The 24,674-nt window shown below is 33.8% G+C and overlaps 1 protein-coding gene across 5 annotated transcripts in view; it reads right to left on the bottom strand.

The window, feature by feature from the left end:
* PRKAA2 (protein kinase AMP-activated catalytic subunit alpha 2) overlaps nucleotides 1-24,674 on the bottom strand; it is a 56,739-nt gene that overhangs the window by 11,459 nt on the left and 20,606 nt on the right. For 4 of the 5 annotated variants that reach the window (XM_079101924.1, XM_079101925.1, XM_079101927.1 and 1 more), the window contains 6 exons: nucleotides 22,585-22,726; nucleotides 10,832-10,925; nucleotides 10,140-10,284; nucleotides 8,910-8,997; nucleotides 6,880-7,104; nucleotides 758-1,262 (listed from right to left, as the gene is read on the bottom strand). In XM_079101924.1, the coding sequence (XP_078958050.1) occupies nucleotides 758-1,262; nucleotides 6,880-7,104; nucleotides 8,910-8,997; nucleotides 10,140-10,284; nucleotides 10,832-10,925; nucleotides 22,585-22,726 (1,199 nt within the window). Of the gene's footprint in view, nucleotides 1-757; nucleotides 1,263-6,879; nucleotides 7,105-8,909; nucleotides 8,998-10,139; nucleotides 10,285-10,831; nucleotides 10,926-19,627; nucleotides 19,752-22,584; nucleotides 22,727-24,674 lie in introns of all 5 variants that reach the window. The other variant, XM_079101928.1, reaches the window with a different exon arrangement.

The raw sequence follows: 24,674 nt of genomic DNA, 5'->3' as shown, positions 1-24,674 counted from the left end.
GGGTACTGGGGACTGAACCTTGGGGTGCTTAACCACGGAGCCACATCTCCAGCCCTTTTTATATTTTATTTAGAGACAGGGTCTCACTGAGTTACTTAGTCTGGCTTTGAATTCTCAATCCTCCTGCCTCAGACTACTGCTCTGCTGGGATTACAGGTTCCCCTCACATATATTCCAACAGATTTGAAATGAAGCACTAATTTTAAAAGAAAGTAAAACTGGCTGGTAGTTATTAAAAAAAAAAAAAAAAAGGTTTAAAAGAATCAAAGAAAAGAATTTCTAAAATTGGAGAAAAGTAATTGTTGACTGAATAACAGTGACTTAGTGTTTCACTGCCACTCCCCTCTGCCACCCTTAAAAAAAGAAAAAAAATCTTCCTAAAAAGAAAGTGAAAATATATCATCTTTGAAGACTCAGAGCTTTTTGTTGCTATAAAGCATCTGAAACAGATGGGCCATTTTTTCAGATAATTTCAAATTGATTAATTTTTGTTCATTAGTCAAAAATGCTATAATTCAAAATATATAAGCTCCAATATCAAAAGCTCTTCATCCATACAGATGTATGTTTTGTTTGGAATACATATGTTACGATACTGAGAAGACTGGGATTTATTAGCCCAAAGTATCAAGCATACTGAATTTATATCTAAATCAAAAATAACTTTATATTGACCTTAGTACTCAGCTGCTCAGACAGCTTGGTATACAGCAAAATGGTTTCTACAAATGACCTTAACTGCATCACAATTTCCTACCTTCCATTCAAAATCCAGCTGCTTCATAGCCCGGTAAACTTCAGCCATAATGTCATATGGTTTGCTCTGGCTTCGGATTCCAAGATGCCACTTAGCTTTTTTCACAGCTAAAGACTTGGGCTTAGTCGTATTCAGTGCGTCCAATGGACATCGTGCTTTGGGGCTGTCTGCTATAAGAGGTGGCATTCTTTCTGGATGAGGTTTCAGGCCTGGGGGAATATGCATGGCACTATCATCCATAAAAGAACCAGTTGGAGGACTAGAGGCGAGGTAGAACTCACTGGCTTGGTTCATTATTCTCCGATTGTCAATGATAAGATGATAAGCCACTGCAAGCTGGTCTTGAGGGTCACCACTATATAAACTGTTCATTACTTCTGATTCTGTACACTCAAATTTTTCACATACTTCTTTCACAGCCTCATCATCAATAACATTAGCATCATAAGAGGGGTCTTCAGGAAATAAGTAATTGGGCAAATCTTGTTTAAACCATTCATGCTCTCTAGAAAAAAACACCACAACACACTATTGTAAGAACATGCTTTGGCAAGTCCCAAATAATTTAGACACAGGGCAATACAATATAGTAGACTCAGAAAGAGCTGGTCACCAGTTCCAGCTCTGACACTAGCTATGTGATCCTGGGCAAGTTAATTAATTCTTATCCTTGAATAGCTACAGTTACTCAGACCTGGGAATTAAGCTGTCATTTTCTTGAAAATGATCAAAGTGACCATGTTATTTCAAGGAAACAATTAGCACTATTTGGCGCAACTGATAAAATACAAGTTTTCAAGCAAAAATTTAGAATTTTGTATAGTAATTTATCTTTTTCCATGCATTTGAAAGTTTTTCAATACCTAAGACATTCTAATGAAATTGGTATCAACAATAATAACTTTTGGTAGCAAAGAAATATGTCACCATTTGGAAAATCTACATAGATCAATAATACAAAATATTCTAATGACCAATGCATGGTGTGACAGAATCATACACACACAGGAGAGTAACTCGAAATGCAAGAGAGTTCAGTTGATTAAAATATAATAAAGTACAAAAGTTCAAGTTTTCTCATCTGATGTTGCAAATATGTTAAAGAAGAATATCATATTTATTTGAAAGGCCATTAAAATACTCCTTTCCAGTCACTTACCTAAGATAGGTCATATTTTCTTCATATACTTCAACTAATATAAAATATTTTAAGATTGAATGAAGAAGCAAATATCAGAATCTAGTTGCTTTAATTAACACAAATATTAAGAAGACTTATAAAAATGTAAATTAATACCACTCTTTTCCAAGTTGTTTTGGAAAATATTATTTTTCATAAAAGATTATTGTTTACATTAACATAATCCATTATTTTAGATGAATTAGATGAATTATTTTAGATGAATTAGAATATTTTTTTAATTTCTCAGTTTTAATTCTAATAGGCTAAATATTGATAGATATACCCTAAATTTAAAAAAAAAAAAAACAACTTCTTTGAGGCCTTTAATAATTTTTAGGAATGGAAAGAGATATTAAATAGTTTGAGAATCACTCTCCTAAATTTTATTTTCTCACACTTCTGGACATTTTCACTTCACGTTAGTATTGCTACCCTCGATTATCACATACCTTTTCAACTAACACCTAGTATTCCTTCAAGATTGTTTAAGCACTGCTATGTAGAACTGGGTACCCCCTAGGCTACAATCAGATCAATATACATTTTGATTGAATGTTTTCTATTTCACTGATTATTTATGAACATTTACTGAGGACACACTATAAACAAGACACACTCCTCCTGGCAGATGGTATGCTACCTGATACAGATTAAACAAGTATTCATAAGAATAAATATAGGGTCACAAATATACAAATATGTAAATCCTGTGGTGAAGACTGAGGGTGGAAAAGCAGGGAACAAAATGAGAGCATATAATTCAGAATGGGAGGCAAAGATTAAGGAAGCTGCTCTGAGTAACGTTTAAGCAAATACCAGAATGGTCAAAAGTCAACTAAGCAAAGAATTGGGAATTTGCAGTGAAGAAACAGTCTATACAAAAACCTTGAGAAGAAAAAAGAGGTTTGCCATGCTCTAGGAACTGAACTAGACCAATATCATGAAAGCATAATGAGTGTTAGGATAGAGCAGTAAAAGAAAACAGGTATTTATGAGAGTTATAGCAAAAACTGTCAAAAATTAACTTTTTCATAATTCTGGAAAATGCAGAATTTCATAATTCTGCATCAATCTGAAAAGTCTTTATTCAAGAAAAATGGCTGAATCTCAGCAAGAAAAGTGAGACATATGTTTTTTTAAGATGCCCTAAATTCAGCTCCTTTTCTCCAGCTACACAGATTTAAAAACCAAGAGTCTCACAATCACACAGCTGAGAAAACCAACAGTGTAAGAATCACAGGAGTAGGATAGACAGAAGAGCGAAGTAGGTTCAGAACTCTCCAAAAGTCCTACCCTAAGAGAAATGCCATTATTTTACACATCTACCAATTCCCTGGAAACCTCCACTGATAGGCCTTGCTTTATTTGACATAAATCAGAGCTCACTCACTGCAAATAGCCTTCTCTCAGGGCATTCATCAAAAACAATCAATGACAACTGTTTAACATCCCATCTGTCTGAAGCAGCAGTAACAGATGTATAACCAAGAAGCTGACCAAAAAACTTACAAGGAAATAAGAGTTCCAAAGGAGTCTTTGAAAAACTTCCTGGGATTTTTTGCCAGGAACATACATGCAAGGCTGTATGTATGCCCAAGAAAGAACTGAGAAGGCTCTAATTTCTCATCACTGGCCAACTCGGAGGCTCTGCAAGTAGTTGATGGCTAAGGTAAAGTTATAAACAACTGCCTGTCAGTGCACTGAACATAAACCCAATACACAGACAACCTCTCTTCAAGGCAAGAGAAATTATGAGAACACCACTTCCTCTTTTAAAGATGGGGTCTCACCATGTTGCCAGGTTGGTCTTAAACTGATGAGCACAAGTGATCCTCACACATCAGCTTCCCAAGTAGCTTGGGTGTGCCACCAAACCCAGCCCAGATCACAGCATTTTAAGAAATCTGTCTAATCACTAGCTGACCACTGAACTAATGAGGACAGACTCCAGTAACCATATATGACAAAAAATACAAACTTTAAGAAATTATTTCAGGAAAATCACTAAACAAATAAGAGCAGTGACAATGACAGCATAGAATAATTATAAATTCCAGACATAAATCCATAATAAAACATGACATACGAAATATGAATGTTCAAAGCAATGTTACACATAAAAAGCAAAAGGTGGACACAACTCAACTGTCCATCAAATGATGAATTAAAAAAACGCAATATATGCACACAATTGAATATTGATCCAGCAAAAAAGTACTGATACATGCTACATAATGAAAATACCTTGAAAATATCATGCTAAATAAAAGAAGTCAGACACAAAGGCCATACTGTCTATGAATTCATTTATATGAAATGACCAGAACAGATATAAAGACAGAGAGTAAACTAGTAGTTGACCCAGGCTGTGAAGAACAGGAAATGGGAAGTAACTACAGTTTCCTTTGAGGTTGATAAAAAGCTCTGGAATTAGAGAATGATAACAAAATACAACTTTGTGAACATACTAAAAACCAGAGAATTGTGCAATTTAAAGGGATGGGTTTATAATAAGTGAATTATACCAATAAATAAATTCTTCAAAGTCAGTAAACAGAAAATCTAAATTTTTTATTTCAAATTAAGTTAGTCAAATGACCATATTTCTTTGCATAAAAAGGTAAACTGCCAATTTTCAAAGCCATACTTGGAGCTTTGTATTTTTAGGAGCCAATTTTTGAATTAACCCTACCGAGGTGAGCTCTAAAGCCTGAAATTTTTTGAGCTAAAACTTTTGGATGCTGAAGCAGTTCAGATTGTGGGTTTTTGGGTAAGAGACACTTAAATGGCAAAGTCTATGCAAACATTCCAAAATTCTGAAATCTGAAACATTTCTGGTCCCAAGCATTTTAGATAAGGGATACTGGACTTGCATAAAAATAACACAGTATTGTCACAAAATTAAGAGATACATAAAATATTATGATACAGTGGAGGAAGGATAAATTATCAAGGTATTGATGTTAACAATATGGAATAGTAGAAATAGTGTATATTTTTAATTCAGGCAAGTTCTCAGTTGAGCCCTTTTGGCCTTTATTAGCTGTGTAATTGTCAAGAGTTTTATTCAACATTTAATATATGCCACTGTGCCTTTTGACAGGAATTAATACTTGATCCCTAATTTAGAGGAACATGTCATAATTTAAGTTTCATAGTTTCTAAAACGAGAACAGCAGCAACTACCTATTAATAAGTCAAAAACATTAAAACAGATCAAGTGCCTAATAAAATATTGGTTTATAGCAACTATTTCAATAACTAATTCTTTTGCCTGTTGAATCATATTTTATCAAATCAAGAATTCTCAAACATTAAAAATTGAATATTAAATTTTAAAATGATGAAAACTATAAACTCAAGTTATTATATTAAATAGAGATGAATGACACTTTTTTTTTTTTTTGCAGTATTGGGGATTGAACCCAGGGCCTTGTGCTTCCAAGGCAAGCACTCTACCAACTGAGCTATCTCCCCAGTCCAAATGAAACCCTTTTATACCACCTGACTATGAGGTAAATTAATTTAATAGAATCCTTTACATTTTTTTCCTTCTAAACCTGTAAATATACAAGCATCTGTTTTAAAACAACAAAATCAGTGCTTTTACTATTCTAAATTTACATGCTTATATAAGCAAGTGTGAGCATATTGGTATCTAATTTTCTTTCTAAGGAAAACCCAATTAAGAGTACTATTTATTCTTGAGAAACTGTGAACACAAAGGGGTTTTTTTTTTTCCCTCTGCTAAGTTCATTTCCATAACTAAATCTGGTGACTATTTTATACTTTTTTGCATGAGGTCTCAAATACTTAAGACAGACTGGGGAAAGAAAACAATACATAAATGCAAAAAAGGAATTACCTGTCCTTTCTTGCAAAAGAGACCTACAACCATCACATAAAGCGTAACTTCAGCCATCCTTTAAATATTCCAGGGTCATGAGTCCAAAAATACTTAGTTCAGCATAGAAAGAAAAAGGGAAGGGTTTTAGAAAGATGTAAAAAAAAAAAAAAAAGTGTTTGTAAACAAACACTGATGAAATCTCTTATAAGAAAAAACCTCCAAAAAAGAAAGGATAAGTAATCAGCAGAAGGCACTTGCTTACCCTAGCACCTGTACTAGGTAAAGGTCATATTCACAGGCAGCACCAACAACTGCACTGTCCAAACTTTCTCATGTATCCTTCACAGTAAACCCACTAATGGCTACTGGATTCAAAAACTTAGCAAAAAATTTATGCTCAATTATATGTAAAATACATAAACTTCTCTCTTTTTTCCTTTTGAAATTTCCTCAGGTATATTCTGAACATATATTTCCAGGCCAGGCACCGATGTATACAAAAAGATGAGTAAGACACACTCTACCCTAATGTAGTCATAATTGAAGAGAGGAGAAAGACACTAACCAGATATGGTATGAGAATGAAATAATAAAGCTCCAAACAAAGACTGACATCATAGAGATGGGAACTCCTAACACTGCCTGGAAGAATCAGAAGTGATTTGATTTCACAAGGGAGGTGGCATGTGCACAGAACCCGAGAAAGTGAATAGAAGTCTATCAAAAGCCATCAAGACAAAAAGCATAACATAAACAGGGACACAAAGGCCGAGAATCAGTGCTATTTGAGGAACAAGGACAAGTTCAACAAGTTCAAGCAGTGGTACCAGAGATGTGGTTATGAAAACAGGCAACGGGACTTCAGGAGAAGTAGAGCCTCATGAAGGGTCTTGTATGCTTTGCTACTTGAACTAAAAAGTTTTGGCAGCAATATGAAATGTTTGAAAGATAAGTGACATGATCACGCTTGTGTAATAAGGCCAGTAAAATACTTATCAAGTGGTAAAAGTCTAACTTTATAAAGCAAACATTCAATTAGCTTCACTATTACTATAAAACTTGTGCAGAACAGGAGCAAAAAAGAATACTTACCTTATGTCTTTGATAGTTGCTCGTTTCAGGGGGTCAACCTGCAGCATATGCATCAGGAGAGTGGCAACAGAACGATTGAGATATTCTGGAATATAAAACACACCCCCTCGGATCTTCTTAAACAGTGTAGGTACGTGCTCATCATCAAATGGGAGGGTGCCACAAAGAAGAGCATACAAGATAACACCACAGCTCCAGATATCAACTTCCGGACCTGCATACAATCTAAAACAAGATAATACACACCTGAAATGCAAGTGTCATTTTCTCTTTTATTTGAACCTCACACATTCTAGATAAGTGCTTTACCACTTCAACTACATTCCCAACCCTTCTTCCAATTTTTATATATTTAACTTATATTTTTATGTAATACCAACATAGTATATATTGATTTTCAAGACCTATAATGAAGTCCGCAACTACTTTGAACGCTTAATGTTGTTCTCCATAAAGAAAGAATAATTGGTTTGACCAATTACTAAGAAAATTTGCCAAGGGAATATGGTACTTTTCTTTTTATTTTTTGCAGTGCTGGGGACTGAACTCAGGACTCACACATGCTAGACAAGTGCGTTACCACTGAGCCTGGTACTTTTCTATATTTGACACGAATTCATTTAATTGCAATTTACCAATTAAAAACTGTAACATTTTCTACTTAATGTTTGAAGGAAACATCAAAGTACATAACAACAAACTTGAAAAGGCAATACTTTGGTGGATAAGCTAATCTCTTCCCCATAGAACTATTAAAAAAGAAAATGCATATATAATCAAATTTTTATCCCTCGTACACCTATTTTGAACAATATTTGATATATTAAAGTACCTAACCAGTACTATGTAAATTAACTGTCAAATTACCTTGAGTGCCTACTACTTTTCATTCTAATTACTTGCTACATCACGAAATGAAGATTACCTGTGCTCCAGATAACATGTCTATAATAGACATCATCTTCATTTTTCTCTATGCTTTCTGCTGCATAAAAATTCCTGATAATATCTTACCAATTCAAACTTGGGTCTGAAGTAAAAATAGATCTCTACAATTCTAATGAAAAGAGTATAATGTTTCTATAAAAAATGCTGTCCCTCAATTACAATATTTACTATATTGCCCAAACTCCTTCAAATGTCTTTGAATGTTTGTGTCCCCCCCAAAATTCATATGTTGAAATTCTAACCTCCAAAGTGATAGTATTAGGAAGGGGAGACTTTGGAAGGAGATTAGGTCATGAGAATGAAGCACTCATGAACTGGATTACTGCCCTTAATAAAGAAACCATCCAGAGAGATCCCTTTTCCTTCGACTATGTGAGCTTACAGTGAAAAGACACTGCACTACGAAGAACAGGCCCCATCAGGTGCACAATCTTTCAGCTCCTTGTTCTTGGACTACACAGTCTCCAGAAGAAATACATTTCTGTTGTTTATGAGCCACTCTGTCCATGGTAGTACTCTGTTAGAATAGTCTAAATGGATGATGTCATTGCTGTTAGCAATGATACCTTTTCAGTATTTTCTTTCAAAGTATTCTGTTAATTTTAAAAATCAGACACTGACCACTATAGGAAGATTTGACTTCACCACTGCAATCTGTATAAACATTTTTATAATGCACCAATGAATAAATTACCTGCATAAGTGGTCTCCACTTGTGTAATTTCATTAAACAATAATATCCCTCAAAATTTCATTATTCCAAAGACAAAATACAAAACAATATTCTCTATTCTACAGATTTTATTAAATATATAAACTATTAAAGGATAAAGAATGACACTAGGTTGAATTTAGCAAATTTTTACTCTTACTGTCCTTTTCTGAAGACTGTTACACTGACATCTGTTTCAATGAAAAAAAATTTAGAAATACATTTACAACATCTACTTGAAACTTAAAATTTTTAATAAAACCATCCCCCTCAATAATCAAAATGAGTACTTTTTTCTACTGTGTTAAAAATCTTATCTTCTGAAGAGAATCTATTATAATTAAATGCTATCAGAATGATATATTATTACCTGCCTGAGATGACTTCCGGTGCTGCATAATTTGGAGATCCACAACTGGTTCGTAGAAATTCACCATCTGACATCATATTGGATAATCCTGAAAATGAAAGCAATGTTTACTTGTTGCTAGTTTTTTAGATATAGATAAAAATATAAAAATTTAAGTGTTTAATGTTCTATAAATTATAATTTTAATTAAAAAGAAGTAATAAAAAGCATTTGTTAAGAGTGGAAAGAGATTTCAGAATGCTTAGTTATGACCAAAAAAAGAGTTGATATCACATGTATGACAGAAGTTAAAACCCTTCCTAAATAAAAATGCTGATTTACTTCATAAATGAGGTTATTCTAAAGTACATTAGCATTTCTAAAATAAAAGCATCAAAATATTATTTATCTACTTCTATAGCTGAAAGAACAAAATAAAGGCTACTACTTTTTTAAACTATGCTTTCAAAAGCCTTGGGGAAAAAAAAATCTGTAATTTGAAACCAGTCTTCAATTCATTGAGAAGATTATTTTCCTAAAGCTTTTAGTATGTAAAACTTGTAATTCAACACAGAAAAAATAAGCTATTGAACCAAATATCTAGCTGAACTGAAAAAGCTTCATAATTTACAGAAGAAAGAGAAACAGTGTAACTAGTTTCCTTGTTTATATTAAAGACAAGGTATAAAATAAAAATAAAAATAAATAAAAATAAAAACATACGTTTCCAAGTATGTTTACACCAGAAAGTGTTTGGAACATTAAAAAAAATTTTAAAAGTTAAAAAAAAAATCACATTTTACCTTGCCAATTACCCTGTAAAATTTCCATTATCTCATTAAGTTGTTAGATATTACTGTAAGATCCATGCACCTCTCCATGGATCAATTCAAAGGATGCTAAAACTTTTTTCTAAATTGTATGCAAATTTTCATGTGCCTGTTTATGGGCATTCATTATATTTTCAAAGGAATTTGGGACTCCCCTAACAGAGTTATCATGTTCTTAGAAAATGTAGATTGAATGGATTTACCATAACATATTCCTTTAACTAGTTTTCTGGAGGTTATCTGTAATTTTTTTAGGTATATTTAAATGAATAGAACAATTTAGTGTGCAACTAATCACTTTCCCTGATACAGGATTTACAAGGCTGAAAGTGATCTTAGTAAATAAGAGTTGTTACTGACACATGATGCTGCGCTGACACAAGGTGGCTATGCTTCTCTGAGCAAGCCTGGAGTTACATACCAAAATCAGCTATCTTGGCGTTCATATGTGCATCCAATAGCACATTCTCTGGTTTCAGGTCTCGATGAACAACCATATGCCTGTGACAATAATCCACAGCGGACAGAATCTGCTGAAACAGTCGCCTGGCTTCCATCTCTTCAACCTATCAAGTATAAAAGAAACTGGATTAAAAATATCTGGGACATCTACACAGCAGGAGTTTTAGTATCATAATCAGTCTAAATCAAACTAAGCAGGCTAATTAGATAATTTGAATTCTCAACAAAATAAGTCAATTGAAAACATGTCAAAGCTCAACGTATTATTCAATAAGTTTTGCTTTGCTCTAAGGCAGTAGGTTTAATTTTCAATTAATACTATTAGATGTGCACAATGTTTTGGGGAATCATCAGTAAAACAATTTATGTGAAAGTGCTAAGAAAAGAAAATAACTAAAGCAACAATTTTACATGACAGATTTGGGAAAGCACAGTAATCATTTTGGCAAGTAAGTGGAAGGTATTTCCCCAAATGAGTATTTTTGAAAGATATACTTAAGAAAGAAAATTTGTCTAACACTCTGTATGTGTAGTTGTACATATTTACAGAAGCAACTCAAATTTTGAAGCCATCTTTGTGGTTGGCTATTTCCCAATATTTTTCTCCTCTTTAATTTGAAGGCTTAATGTACTACATAGAGCATTACTCACCCGACCATGTTTACAGATGTAATCAAATAATTCACCTCCAGACACATATTCCATTACCATAAAAAAATCTGTTGGAGTGCTGATCACCTGGTATCTATTTTTTAAATTAAAAAAAGTTAATAAAAAAATGTTACTTCTACCAAAATTGACTTAATATATGTTTTTAGTACAATTTCATATTTCTAGTATTTTATAATATTTTTAAATGGCAGCAAATTATATGATGTTATCAAAATAATAGGTATCATAAACACAGAGCTCTACAAAAGCTATCTACTTCTTGAAGCTCACAGACTTCTCTTCAGAGCCTCCTTTCATGTTTACATAAAAATTGAAATCCTTCATTCTTCAACAACTGTAAGTTTAGCATTAATTTTTCCAGGTAAGCAAAAATCTGTTTATAGTCAATAGAGATGGTGTATAATATATTTAAACATAAACAAGAAAAAAACTTTGTCATAAAAAAGGATACTGAAGAGATATAATGGGAAAATTCAGAAAGGAATAAATCATGCTTTTTTCAACAAATAAAATGACCAGGGAAGAAACAGAAAAAGGGGAACTTATTAAAAGTTATCAAAGAAACATACTGACCAATTATATTGTTTATAGACTCAAAAGAACTTTTTAAAATTACTTATGAAACTATCAAGAAAGCCTGAATACTGATGGTTAAGATTGTTGACTGCTTTTTCAGATGTGATAATAGTATTATGTTAATGTTATTAAAAATTTGATACTGAACAGTTTAAAGATTAAATATATAATACTTAGAACCTACCTCAAAATAATATCATATGGAGGAAGCAGATAAAGGATACACTACTGCGGAAGCCAAATGACAAGATACACAAGCTCATCACTTTACTTTTGTAAATGCTTTAAAAATGTCCATAATAAAAAACTCGATATACATATGAATGGGTACACACAAGCACGCATGTGTGTGTGTACTTCTAGGGTCTCAAAGGAGAACAGATATTAACAATAAAGAAACTTTATTTGCAAAAGAACTAAACAGACTTTTCTCAAAAGAACTACAACTAGTCAACAAATATATCAAAAAATCTCTAGCAATCAGGGAAATGCAAATCAAAAAACTACACTGGGATGTCATCTCACTCCAGTCAGAATTGCAATTATCAAGAATACAAATAAGTACTGGTGAGGGTATAGGGGGAAAGGTACACTCATTCACTGTTGGTGGGACTGCAAATTAGTGCAACCACTCTGGGAAAGCAGCATGGAGATTCCATAAACACGAGGAATGGAACCACCATATGACCCACCTATCTCACTCCTCGGTATATATTCAAAAGATCTAAGATCAACATACTATAGGGATGCAGCCAGATTGATGTTTATAGCAACACAATTCACAACAGCCAAGCTTTGGGAACAACCTAGGTGCCCTTAAACAGATGAATGGCTAAAGAAAATGTGGTATATACATGCAATGGAATATTACTTAGCCATAAAGAAGAATGTAATTATGGCATTTGCTGGTAAATGGATGGAACCAGAGACTATCATGCTAAATGAAATAAGTCAGACTCAGGTGTGGGGGTGTTTCCACCAAAACAGAAGAAGCATAACACTGGTGAACTAGATGAAGAGGACTAAGGGGAAGAGAAGGGTCAAGATAAGGGAAGAAGAATGGAATGAATCTGACCTAACTCTCCTATGTAAATATAGGAATATACTATAGTGTATCTTACCATGTATATCCTATGACACTAAATACAAAGAAAAAGAACTAAAAGTAAAGAACAGAAAGAACCAAGGTGAGGGAGGAGGGAAGGGAAAGGGAAGTACCGGGCACTGAATTAGAACAAATTATATTTCATGCTCTTATAATTATGTCAAAATGAATCCTTATGTTATACATAACTAAAACAAATTTAAAAAATACATGGAAGGATATAAGAAACTAGGTAAGGCAGAAAACCAAATCTGAGCATACTGCAAAATATTCAAAATGAATTAGAGAGTAGGCATGGGGAGGAATTTACCTATGGAGACTAAGTCTAATGTAACACAGGCAAGTTTTTGTAAATAAATTTTAAAATTTTATCTCCCCACAAAACATACCAATTCTCTTTCGAAAATAGTTGTCTTTCAATACCTGGTTTACCACAAGAATAAACATGCACTATTGTCTAAAAAAAATAAGAAGATTCATGATATATAAACAAACATACACAGACTCATCACCCAGACAAAAAGGCAGAACCCTGCCAATATCTGCCATCCAACCATACAGAGTTGCCCTCTGCAAGGTGATTTCTCCTGACCCAAGGAAGCCATCATCCTGAAATCCTCCTCATCCTTACCTTGATTTCTCTCTTTTTTTTTGGTGACAGGAATTGAGCTCAAGGAAGCTTTACCATTGAGCAACATCCCCAGCCCCCGTCCTTTGTTTTTATTTTGAGACAGGGTCTCACTAAATTGCTCACATTCTCAGCTAAGTTGCCTGGCTGGCCTCAAACTTGCAATCCTCCTGCTTCAGCCTCCCAGATCACTGGGATTACAGATGTCTTCCACTGCACCCAGCTTGCTTGCGCTAGAATTTTATTTATATATGTACAAATATTATATCCCCTTTCTCTCTGCATAAATATATTCCGTATGCGGAACAATTCAGATTCATGTTTTTAACTGATCTTATCTTCAAAAAAGGGGAGCCTGCTATATGTAGTATTTGGCAACTTCCTTTACTGAGATTCATCTATATTATTTGCTATAGTGATCAGATTTGACCACTATACTATATTGTATTTATTCACCTACTTTTCTGTTAATAGCCTATTTATTCATCTTTTGCCACCAAATAGCATTTACATTATTTCTACAATTCTGCTATTATTTGCTTTTTGTACAGAGCAGGATTTTCTCTTTGATACATACTGATAAGTAGAACTAAATCACAGTATATATAAATATTAGGACACAATGCCAACTGTTTTCCATTGAGAAACTGGCAATGCTAAAGTCTTTAGAAAAGATTTATATAGTCTCCAACACTTACAAAATACCATAAGCATTTCTTCTTATGCAATGCTTTCTTGGGTCATTTGTCCATTTTTATTGGATTGATGGTGCTTTACATATTTATGTATGACCATAAAGAATAAATTAGTATTTCTCTAAGAGTCTAGAGTATAAGCTGTCTGGGTTACTAACTGTGTAAGTGCTTTTTCATGAATTTGGCTTTTGTTTTCTCTGTAAACAGATACTGTAAGTATCTCTGAAGGACAGCTTTTTGAAATGTGTGCATGCATGCACACATGTATGCACAATATGCAATATATTGTTACCAGGCATAAATTTAGAAAATCATGAATGTCATTAAATATCCAACCAGAAGTCTTGATTAGCTTATAATGCTTTCATGGTTTTTTCTTTTTTTTTTTATAATTAGGACCCAAATATAATCCATACATTTCAATGGGTTAAAAAGTCTCTTATGTCTCTCTTAATTTGTAGTTTGCTCCTCCATCCGGGTTTATTTATTTATTTTTTCCCTTGCAGAAGAAATCAGTTGATTTGTCCTACAGAGAAATGCACAGCCTAAATTTTTCATCCTTTATAGCTACATAATACACAATTTCTAACCACTTCCTCTATCAAGAGACCTGATCAGAGTTGATTCATTTGCTTTAATTTGAAAGACTAGATGGTGGCATACACTTTCAGCCAAAAGAAAGACATGTCTCTCTGAGATATAAGCACTCACTGCTGATCAGAGCCTTCTTTCATTAATTCACATAAATTTGATAAAATTTAATAAAATGTTAAATTTAGAGTCTAGTAATAAACTATGATCTAAAGGAAATTCTCACTCAAACCTTCCTCCCTCAAAAACTCCAGTCTCTGAAGTGCAGGCCATCCTATAGTGCCACAAGATGCCAGTCTACGTACGTTACAGTCATCAACCAATCTTCTAGCTAACTCATTCTGACCTACTGCCTTTCGCCTACTGCTACTGTTACCAACATTTTGGATATAAATAATATTCATATAGAAGATCTATCTCACAGATGGCCTCTATGTTCCTTGACTTCTATTGTTAGATATGAGATGTCCCCCAAAATCTCATGTGTGAGACAATAACTAAGTTCATGTCTCAGTGAAATGACTTGAGTTACGAGGGCCTTAACCTATCAGTGCATTAATACACTTCAATGAATTACCTGGTGATAACTGTAGGCAGGTAGGGTGTGGCTGGAAGAGGTAGGTCACCTTTGGAGTTTACACTTGGTCTCTGCTCCTGGTTGCCATGTCTTGAGCTGCCTTCCTCTCTCACACCCTTCAGCCCTGGTATTCTGCCTCACCTCAAGGCCCAGAGCAACAGAGTAACCTTTCTATGGACTGAGACCTCTGAAACTGTGAGCCAAATAAACTTTCCCTTCTCTAAAATTGTTGTCAGGTCTTCTGTTCACAACAATAAAAAAGCTGACTAAAACAACCTCCTCATTTCTAGTATCTTTCATTCCAGCACACCCAGCCAATATCTCCATGGTTATACTAAGTCTTAAGTCCTCCAATTTTATAAAAATTACAGCCCACCTTCTAAAGAACTTGATTCCTACAATTAGTCCCTCTTTCTCTTGCATCAATTTCTTCCTCTTAATCATTCCCCTTGACAGAATAAACATTCCATAATATCTCCCATTTTAAAAAGCAAACTCTTTTTAGATTCCACATTCTTCTCAAGATACCACTCCTAATTTTTCCTATCCTGTCTCCAGTAAACTATTTCCCCTTCTTCATCTCATATTCTCTCTTAAACCATTCATGCCAGGCTTTTGCCCTTACCATTCTAATAAACTGGTTCTTTTCAAAAATACCAGCAACCTCTACCTTGCCAGATCAAATTAATCAATACTCAGTTCTCCCCTTACTAAATATTCAGCAGTAAAGGAACAGCTACAATCTCTTTGTTGAAATACTTTTGTTTGGCTTTAAGATACTCCTGGTTTTCCTCCAATATCATTATTCATTTTCATTTTCCTTTGCTATTTTTTCCTCATATCCCAGACATGTGTACATGAATAAGTGGGTTTCATTCCAGGGATACAAGATTGGTTTAACATATAGAAATCAGTAAATATAATTCATCATATAAGCATAAAGATAAGAATGACATGATCATCTCAAAAGATGCATAAAAAGCATTTGTCAAAGTTCAGTACCCATTCATGTTTAAAATACTAGAGAAACTAAGGATAGAAGGAATGTACATTGACATTGTAAAGTTTATATGTGACAAACCCAAGGTCAACATCACACTGAATAGAGAAAAACTGAAGGCATTTTCTGTAAAAACAAACAAGACAAGGTTGCCTGCTCTCACCACTCTTATTCAATATAGTCCTTGAAACTCTAACCAGATCAATCAGGCAAGAGAAGGAAATTAAAGGGATACAAATAGGAAAAGAAGAGGTCAAATTATTGGTTGGCTGTTGACATGATTCTGCAATTATAAGACCCAAAAAATTCTACCAGAAGATGGATAAACAAATTTAGTAAAGTAGCAGGATAAATGGTCAACATACATAAATTAATAACCTTCCTATACTCCAAATAATAAATCCACTGAAAAGAAATTAGGAAAACTATTCCATCATAATAACTTAAGAAAAAAAAAAAATTTGGGAACTAATCTAATGAAGGAGATGAAGGACCTCTACAATGAAAACCATAGAACACTAAAGAAAGTAACTGAAGAAGACCTTAGAAGATGGAAAAACCTCCCATGTTCTTAAATAGGCAGAAGTAACACTGTCAAAATGGCCATACTACTCAAAGCAATACCCAGATTCAATACAATCCCCATCAAAATATCAACAACATTCTTCAAAGAAGAAGGAAAAACAGTCCTAAAATTCATGTGGAAGAATAAGAGATCCAGAATAACCAAAGCAATCCCGAGCAAAAAGAGTGCTGCTGGAGGCCTCATAATACCAGACCTCAAATTATACTACAGAGCTACAGTCACAAAAACAGCATGAAATGGCACCAAAACAGACAGGAGAACCAATGGAAGAGAAGACACAGACAGACACACATAAATACAGTATCTAATACTAAACAAAGGAGGCAAAAGCATGTCAAAGAAAAGATAGCCTTTTAAACAAATGGTACTGGAAAACCTGGATAGCCACATGTTGAAGAATGAAACTGACCATTATCTCTCACCCTGCACAAAAGTCAACTAGAAATGAATCAAAAACCTAGGAATCAGACCAAAAGCTCTGCAACTGCTAGAAAGAAATATAGGCTAACACCAACATGTCAGTGTAAGAACCAACTTCCTTAACGAGACCCCTAAAGCATAATAAATAAAACCAAAAATTAGTAAATGGGATGCCATTAAATTAAAAAGCTTCTGTACAACAGAGAAAAGAATTAAGTATGTAAAGAGAACCTACAGAATAGGAGATCTTTGTCACCTGCTCTTCAGGGCATTAATACCCAGAATATATAAAGCACTCAAAAAACTTACCACCAAAAATACCCAAATTAACCCAATCAATAAATGAACAAAAGAACTAAACAGAAACTTACCAAAAGAAGAACTACAACTGGTCAACAAATATATGAAAAAAAAAAATGTTCAACGTCTCTAGCAATCAGGGAAATACAAATCAAAACTACATTAAGATTTCATCTCACTCCAGTCAGAATTGCAATTATCAAGAATACAAATAATAGTAAGTACTGGCTAGGAAGTGGGGAGAAAAGGTATATTCATACACTGTTGGTGGGACTGCAAATCAGTGACTGCAACCACTCTGGAAATAGAATAAAGACCAGTGGACCAGATGAAGGGGGCTGAAGGGGAGGGAAAAGGGACAGGATAAGAGAAAAACAGCAGAATGAATCTGACCTAACTTCCCTATGTACATATAAGAATATATCACAGTGAATCTCACCATCATGTACATTCACAAGACAGTAATTTAAAAAAAAAAAAAAAAGAAAGAATAGCAGAAAGAGCAATAGAGTAGATGGAAGGAAATGGGGAAAGAGGGGAGGGAAAGGGAAAGTACTGGGGAATGAATTTGAGCAAATAATATTCCATGCCTTTCTAGTTATATAAAAATGAATCCTAATGTTAATATAAAAAATAAATCAATAAGATGAATACAATTATTAAAAAGGGAAAATGTACTGCTTTGTTACCAATATGCATTTGGATAGCTAACCAAAACAAATAAAATGAATTCATAAACAAAACAAAAAGGTTGACGGTTCAAACTCCAAAAAGAAAAGAAAAGAAGCAATTACAGTACACTGCAATTTGGAAAAGGTGAATGTTGGCAGCTCTGGAAGATATGAGAATGGAGCCTAACTCTGTATTAAGGTGTAAGGTAGGTTTTCTGGAGGTAATTATATTTAAGAACCAAGATCTGACACAACAGAGAAAAATGAAAAGATTCGGGAGACACTTAGGAAGTAATTAATTATGTGCAGGGAATGAGGGAAAAGGAGTAAAGATCATGTCTAAGTTTTGATCCTTAGAAAAACTGCAAGAACAACATTTTTATTTTCTCTCTCTCGGATGCAAGAGTGTGCACACAGAGAAAGAAGGAATAGTAAATTTGGGAGAGAAAGAAAAGTTCAATTTCAAGTTTCAGACGACAATTTCAGAATGGAAACATCCAACAAATAGTTCAATTCTAGTGTTCAAAATTCAGTAGAAATAAATAGGCCAGAGATATAGATTTGGGAATCTTTAGCAGAGATGGCAAATGATGCCCCGGTAGTAATGTCATAGCCTGAAGAAGGTTCAATAGGACAACTATACCAGCACATTAGCTGCAGTATTTAATGCCAGAATGATAAAGAGTGCCCCCGAGGAGAAAAGTTTTAAGAATGGGAAAAGAAAACCAGAAATCTGGCATACTGGAAACCCGGTGAGTACAGTATTCAAGGTGGTGGTAGCGAACTCTGCTAAAAAGCTGTCTATAGGTTTACTGAGATAGAGAGTAAAATGAGTAGGCAGTCAGAATTATCTCTTCCAAATTAGAAAGTACTCATCAATTAAAATCAAATTTCCTTAAGAACTATGGAAGAAAGAAAATCAAGATAAAAATCAATTCAACAAATCAAATTCATGTAAAAGTCTACATTTTCATTTAAATTCCATCTTTTCATTTTAATTTTTACCAGCTGGTTTTTGGCTGCTAATGTTTTATTGAGTCAATAAAGAAATCATTCAGTAAATATCCATCTCTCTTGGTATTTAGTGTTCAAATTTTCTGGCTAATTCTAGAGGTCCATTTTGAAACAAGGAAACTACTCTTGGCAGTTAGTCAAGACTGCACAAAACAAGCAAAACCACTTTAAGGACCAGGTCTCTCTCCTTGTTTAAATCAGTAACACTATTAGAGGCTATGTCAATAACCTTGTTCAGTAGCAAGAATACATGAGTGTCTTTTTTATTTTAAATTCAGAACCACAGCTAAAGAGGTAATGTGGCTGAATGAATTAAGCTGAAGGCTGAAAGCCAGAAGCTTTAAACACAAAATTTACCTCCGCCTAATATTATCTGACCAATTCTGAGAATGTTCTATAACTCCTTCAGAAAAACAAAACAGTAAATAATAATGCTAAATCAGAATGAGAATAGTCAAACAAAAATTGGAAATAATTATAGAAACAGAAACAATCATTGATAAGTATTACACCAAAAACAAGAATTTATATCCCCATGACAATTACAACTGCTTATTGACAAATGTGATCTGTGTTTTCAGGAACAGAGCAAGAACTAGATAGGACACATACCCCAAATGGGCTCTTTCAAGATCAGCATTCCAAAAGTGATGAAGTCAAGTCATAAGGCACATAGGGAGATAGCTTTACCCACTCTACTCTCTGGCACATGATACTCCAGCCATTTCAGCTTTCTCTTCTCATAGGAAGTGGCCATTCAGTTGCAAAGAGATTTAGCTTAGAAGTCACTTAGTAACTAGAATAAAGTCATTACTAACATGGAGTGAAGTCAGATATGAACTGGGTCAGTTTACTAAACACCACTTGGAATCCTGAAAGAAAACTAGAGAACTGAATTCAGTTCACAGTTTGCCAATTTCTATTTTGGGGCCAATACTCATGAAACACTAAGCATTTTACCAACACATTTAATCCCCAAATAACACTATGTGGCATCCCATTTTAAAGTTTAAAAAAAAAAAAGGATAAGAAACATAAATCACCAAGCTCATAAGTTGTATTTTATGATATTTTTTTCTTTCCAGTACTAGGGATTGAGCCCAGGGGCATGCTACCACTGAGCTACATCCCCAATCCTTTTTATTTTTAGACAGGGTCTTGCTAATTTGCTGAGGCTGCCCTCAAACTTGCAATCCTCCTGCATCAGCCTCCTAAGTAGCTGGAATTACATGTGCATGCCACAACATCTGGTTTTATGATAATCTTTAAAAACCTTTATATACACACTTTGGGATCATCTAGCATTTGGGCCTAGATGATAACCTATAATCAAATACTGTCATGCAACTTCAGTGGTCTCATTTTTTGTCTTTACAAGGGAGTAAATTTTAAGTGATGATCACATGACATGAAAGCTTACTTGAAGAAGGAAAGTTTCATGGCAGCAGTATGAGAACTGAGTTGATGGCATGCTTAACCAAACAAAGCCAGCTCTGAAGACGTATGGCACAGTCATGCTATTTGTAAGAAGGCACAGCCTTGGCCCCATCACAGAGCATACCAATCTGCAAATAGTTTACTAACAAGAAGTGTAGCAGTAAAGACCAAATGAATGTTCCCAAATGCCAGTAATAACTGCACCAGCCACTCATTTAATAATTTCAAGAATACTGCTGCATTAGTTTTCACTGCTACCATACTTTAAATTTCAAGGCTTATAACAACATCAATCGTACAGTTCTGTAGATGAGAAGCCTGATACATGCTTTGGTGCATTAAAATTAAGGTGTTGGCAAGGATGGGTTGCTTTCTGGAAGCTCTAAGAACAGTTCATTTCTTTGCATTTCCCATCTTTTAGAGACCACCTGCATTCGTTCCTCGGCTCCTGGCTGCCTTCATCCATTATCAAAGCCAGCAATAGCCATCTGAATCCTTCTCAAGCCTAGTCACTCTGACCTTGCAGTTAAGTTCAAATCTTTTTCTTTTTCTTTGACGCACTCCTCCTACCCCTTATTTTACTTTTTAGGCTTCTGTTAGTTTGCATGGGTCCACATAGATAATCTAGGATTATCTCCTATTTTAAGGTCAGCTGATAAGCAACCTTAATTCCATTCTGCCATATATTCTAACATATTCACAGTCCTTAGCATGAAAACATAGACATTTTGGAGGACCATTACTCTGTCTAACACAGATATCTGCTAACACTATCATTAGATAAACAATGGAACTTCACAGGTTATCAGTGACATTCCCATTAACAGTGACATTCAAAGGTTGTTCACTGACAATCTTTAGGCAAAATACAATGTCTGATTTTAGTGAACTAACAAACAAAGCTTTAAAGATGTATTAACACTGCTTTCTTTATATATATTTATATCAACAGCTTTTCAATGCAACATTATTTAAATCAAAATATAAACACAGTATTAGAAATCTTCCTACTATTTCAATTATTAAACTTATTAACAATGATTTATATTTTATAAAACACCATTATTTGGAACATCACACTATTGATACTTTGAATTTTGTTGTTTTATATGTATTTAAATTATGATTTTATTTTGGTTTCATAATTATTTCAAAACTATACCTGTTATAGGTCTATACCTAGATTCTTTGACACTACATTCTTAAAGAAGAGTATATTAAAAATGGTTAAGTCAAAACCAGAGATCCACAAATTTATTTTTCCTTTAGAAAGGATTTATGTAACTCTCAGTTTTGAGAGAGACTAGGGTAGAAATCGATAGCATAGTGTTCAGTGTCAGATCTGAACTCAACTACTACCTCTGCACACTACTCGCTATATGACTTTGGATCCTCATTAGATAGCTGATCCTCATTAGATATTCAATCTCTTTGTCTATAAAAATAATCCTACTTTATAGGTTTACCATGAGCATAACATAAAATTATATATGCAAAATGCTCAGTATGATCCCTGGCTATTATCATGTATTCAATAAGATTAATATTTACTTTATTTCTAAACTGTAACCAAGCTTTAAAATAAAAATTGAAGACAAATTTCATTGTCTAGAATGTTACGTCATGTCAGTAACTATTAAACTGCAACTTCAAACAATGTAAAAGAATACTGAATAATTTTATGGGTACAATCAATTTTAAATGAATTATCTTATTTACTTATCTTTCATTTAATTAATTAGCTTATTTCTCTTAAAAGTCACTTATCTTTTAAGTTTATAATTTATTTCCCCAAAATCCATTTGTATTCCTGAAGTCTTTACTTTGTAGTAATTAGAGTACTATTTACAGATTTACAAATAATATACTATGATGAAAAAGCTTTAACAATTACTCTACCTGTCCCCCCAAAAAAAAAAAAAAAAAACCAGACATTTTAACATAAAGTGACTAAGAAAAAAATTAGAAAAATGAACCTACCTAGGAGTATGGAATGCCAGAATGACCTTTAAAGTAAATACTGAAGATTCAACTTTTTCTAAGTTTAACTCAAGATAAACTGTAAAGTTCAGTTAAAACTATTCCAAGACAGTTCTTTTATATCATCGTGTATCATGTACAAAAATACTTACAGTTTGATAATATGAGGATGACGGAAGAGTTTTAGATTTTGAATTTCTCGTTTTATTTTTCCAACAACATCTAAACTGCGAATCTTCTGTCTGTTTAAGATTTTAACTGCCACTTTATGGCCTGTCAATTGATGTTCTCCAACTAAAGAAAAAGGAAAAAAACAAAACCTGTCATATCAGCAAAATCATTTCTATTAATGCTTCCTCTTCCAGTATTACCCTAAATTTCTTTACTCACATATACCACTTTCATATCATTTAACTGCAAATAACTGAAGTTCTCTACTTTCATTTGTCTCTCCTACTTCAGTATGGAGTCCTTGTGGGCAGAAAATGTACCTTAGTCATCCCTGTAATCCTTAGTACCATAAAGAGGTATTAATTAAACATTTTGGAAAGGACTGAATTCTGTATTCCTATACAAAAAATATAATCAACTTTGGACCAGTTTTTATTCATATTAGAATTCACTACAACTTATTTCTCCTGCTTAATGTCATTATATTATAGAAAAATAAATAACTATTGTAATAAGTTTAAAAAGAAAAGTTTCTCTGTGGAACATTGGAAAAGAAATGGTATTTTCCCTTGAAATGGTTAAGAACACTGATAAGCTACTTTAGACACAAGGTTAAAAGAGTCAAATGAGTTATGAATTTCCCCACTCTACAATGAATTTTATTAGCCTCTTTTGCCTAATAATTCCTTAAATGAATTAGTACTTAACCATATTAAATCAAAATAATATCATAACCACTCTCTACCTGAAAGCCAAATGAATATGCCTAAAAAGAACTGTGGATTGAAATTGACCAAACGATGCTATGTACATTTATGAATAAACCACAGTGAATTTTACCTTTATGTATACCCATAAAGCACCAATTTTAAAACAAATAAACAAAGGAAGATCAGTAGAGCACAGAAAGGGAAAGAGGAAGTACTGGGGACTGAAATGGAGCAAATTATATTCCACGCAGGTGTGATTATGACAAAACGAACCCCACTATTATAAATAACTATAAGGTACTAATAAAAACATTCTAAAAAACTAGAAACAACAACAAAAAACAGATATAAGACCAAAAATGTCTTCCATGTATATTCCTTTATGTAAATCAAAAGAAACTGAAAGTAAAAATGTTATGGTTTGGATGTGAAGTGTCCCTCAAAAGCTCATAAGACAATGCAAGAAGGTTCAGAGAAGAAATGATTGGGGTTAACCCAATCAGTGAATTAATCATCTGATGGGATTGAGTGGTAACTGAAAGGTGGTAGGGTGTGGCTGGAGAAGGCTGGGCATTGGGGGTGTAGCTTTGGGGCACATATTTTTATCTGGCAAGTGGAGTCTATCTGCTGCCTGATCATCATGTGAGCTGCTTCCCTCTGCCACACTTTTCTGCCATGATGTTCTGCCTACCCTCAAGCCCCAAGGAATGGAGCTTTAGTTATAGACTAAAACCTCTGAAACCATGAGCCTTTGAATAAACTTTCTCCTCTAAAACTGTTCTGGTCAGATCTCTCAGTCACAACAGCGAAAAAGCTGACTAAAACAAGTTTGCATTCATCAAAAGATTGATTTCCATTCATTTATTCAATCTAAAGACATCTGCTAACTGCCTTCTATGTGCAAGAACTGTGTTGATCATAGCCATGTGAAAAGAGATTTTAATAGGTTTCCAAGTTTTAGCTGGAAAAAAATAGTAATAAAAGCACTGAAATAAATTTTGCATGGTATTTAATCTGTCTGAAGACTGTCAGATATAACTTACTTGTAATGGGTAAACAATAAAGAACATTATAAAAAGATCGAGGATGGACGAACTTGCCATAATCGATCACCTATGTAAGTAAATATCCTGATCAACACCTCTTTTGTCAGGCACACTAAGGGACACTCATGCAGTGAACAACTCTCTAATGAATGCCTACTATGGTAAAGGCTGCACTATTTACACTTACATTATACTTAGGATGTAAGTGGTAAAAAAATTGTTCTGTCACACTGCTAGCTGTCACCCAGTATCTACTGCACCTTTTGTTCCCTGACACGATTCCCAAGTTACACCTGAGCACCTGGCTATTCAGAT

Source organism: Sciurus vulgaris, assembly GCF_902686455.1.
Source record: "Sciurus vulgaris genome assembly, chromosome: 1".
NCBI lineage: Eukaryota > Metazoa > Chordata > Mammalia > Rodentia > Sciuridae > Sciurus > Sciurus vulgaris.
Note: the sequence above shows the minus strand (reverse complement) of the source record. Positions and strands in the feature narration are given on the sequence as shown.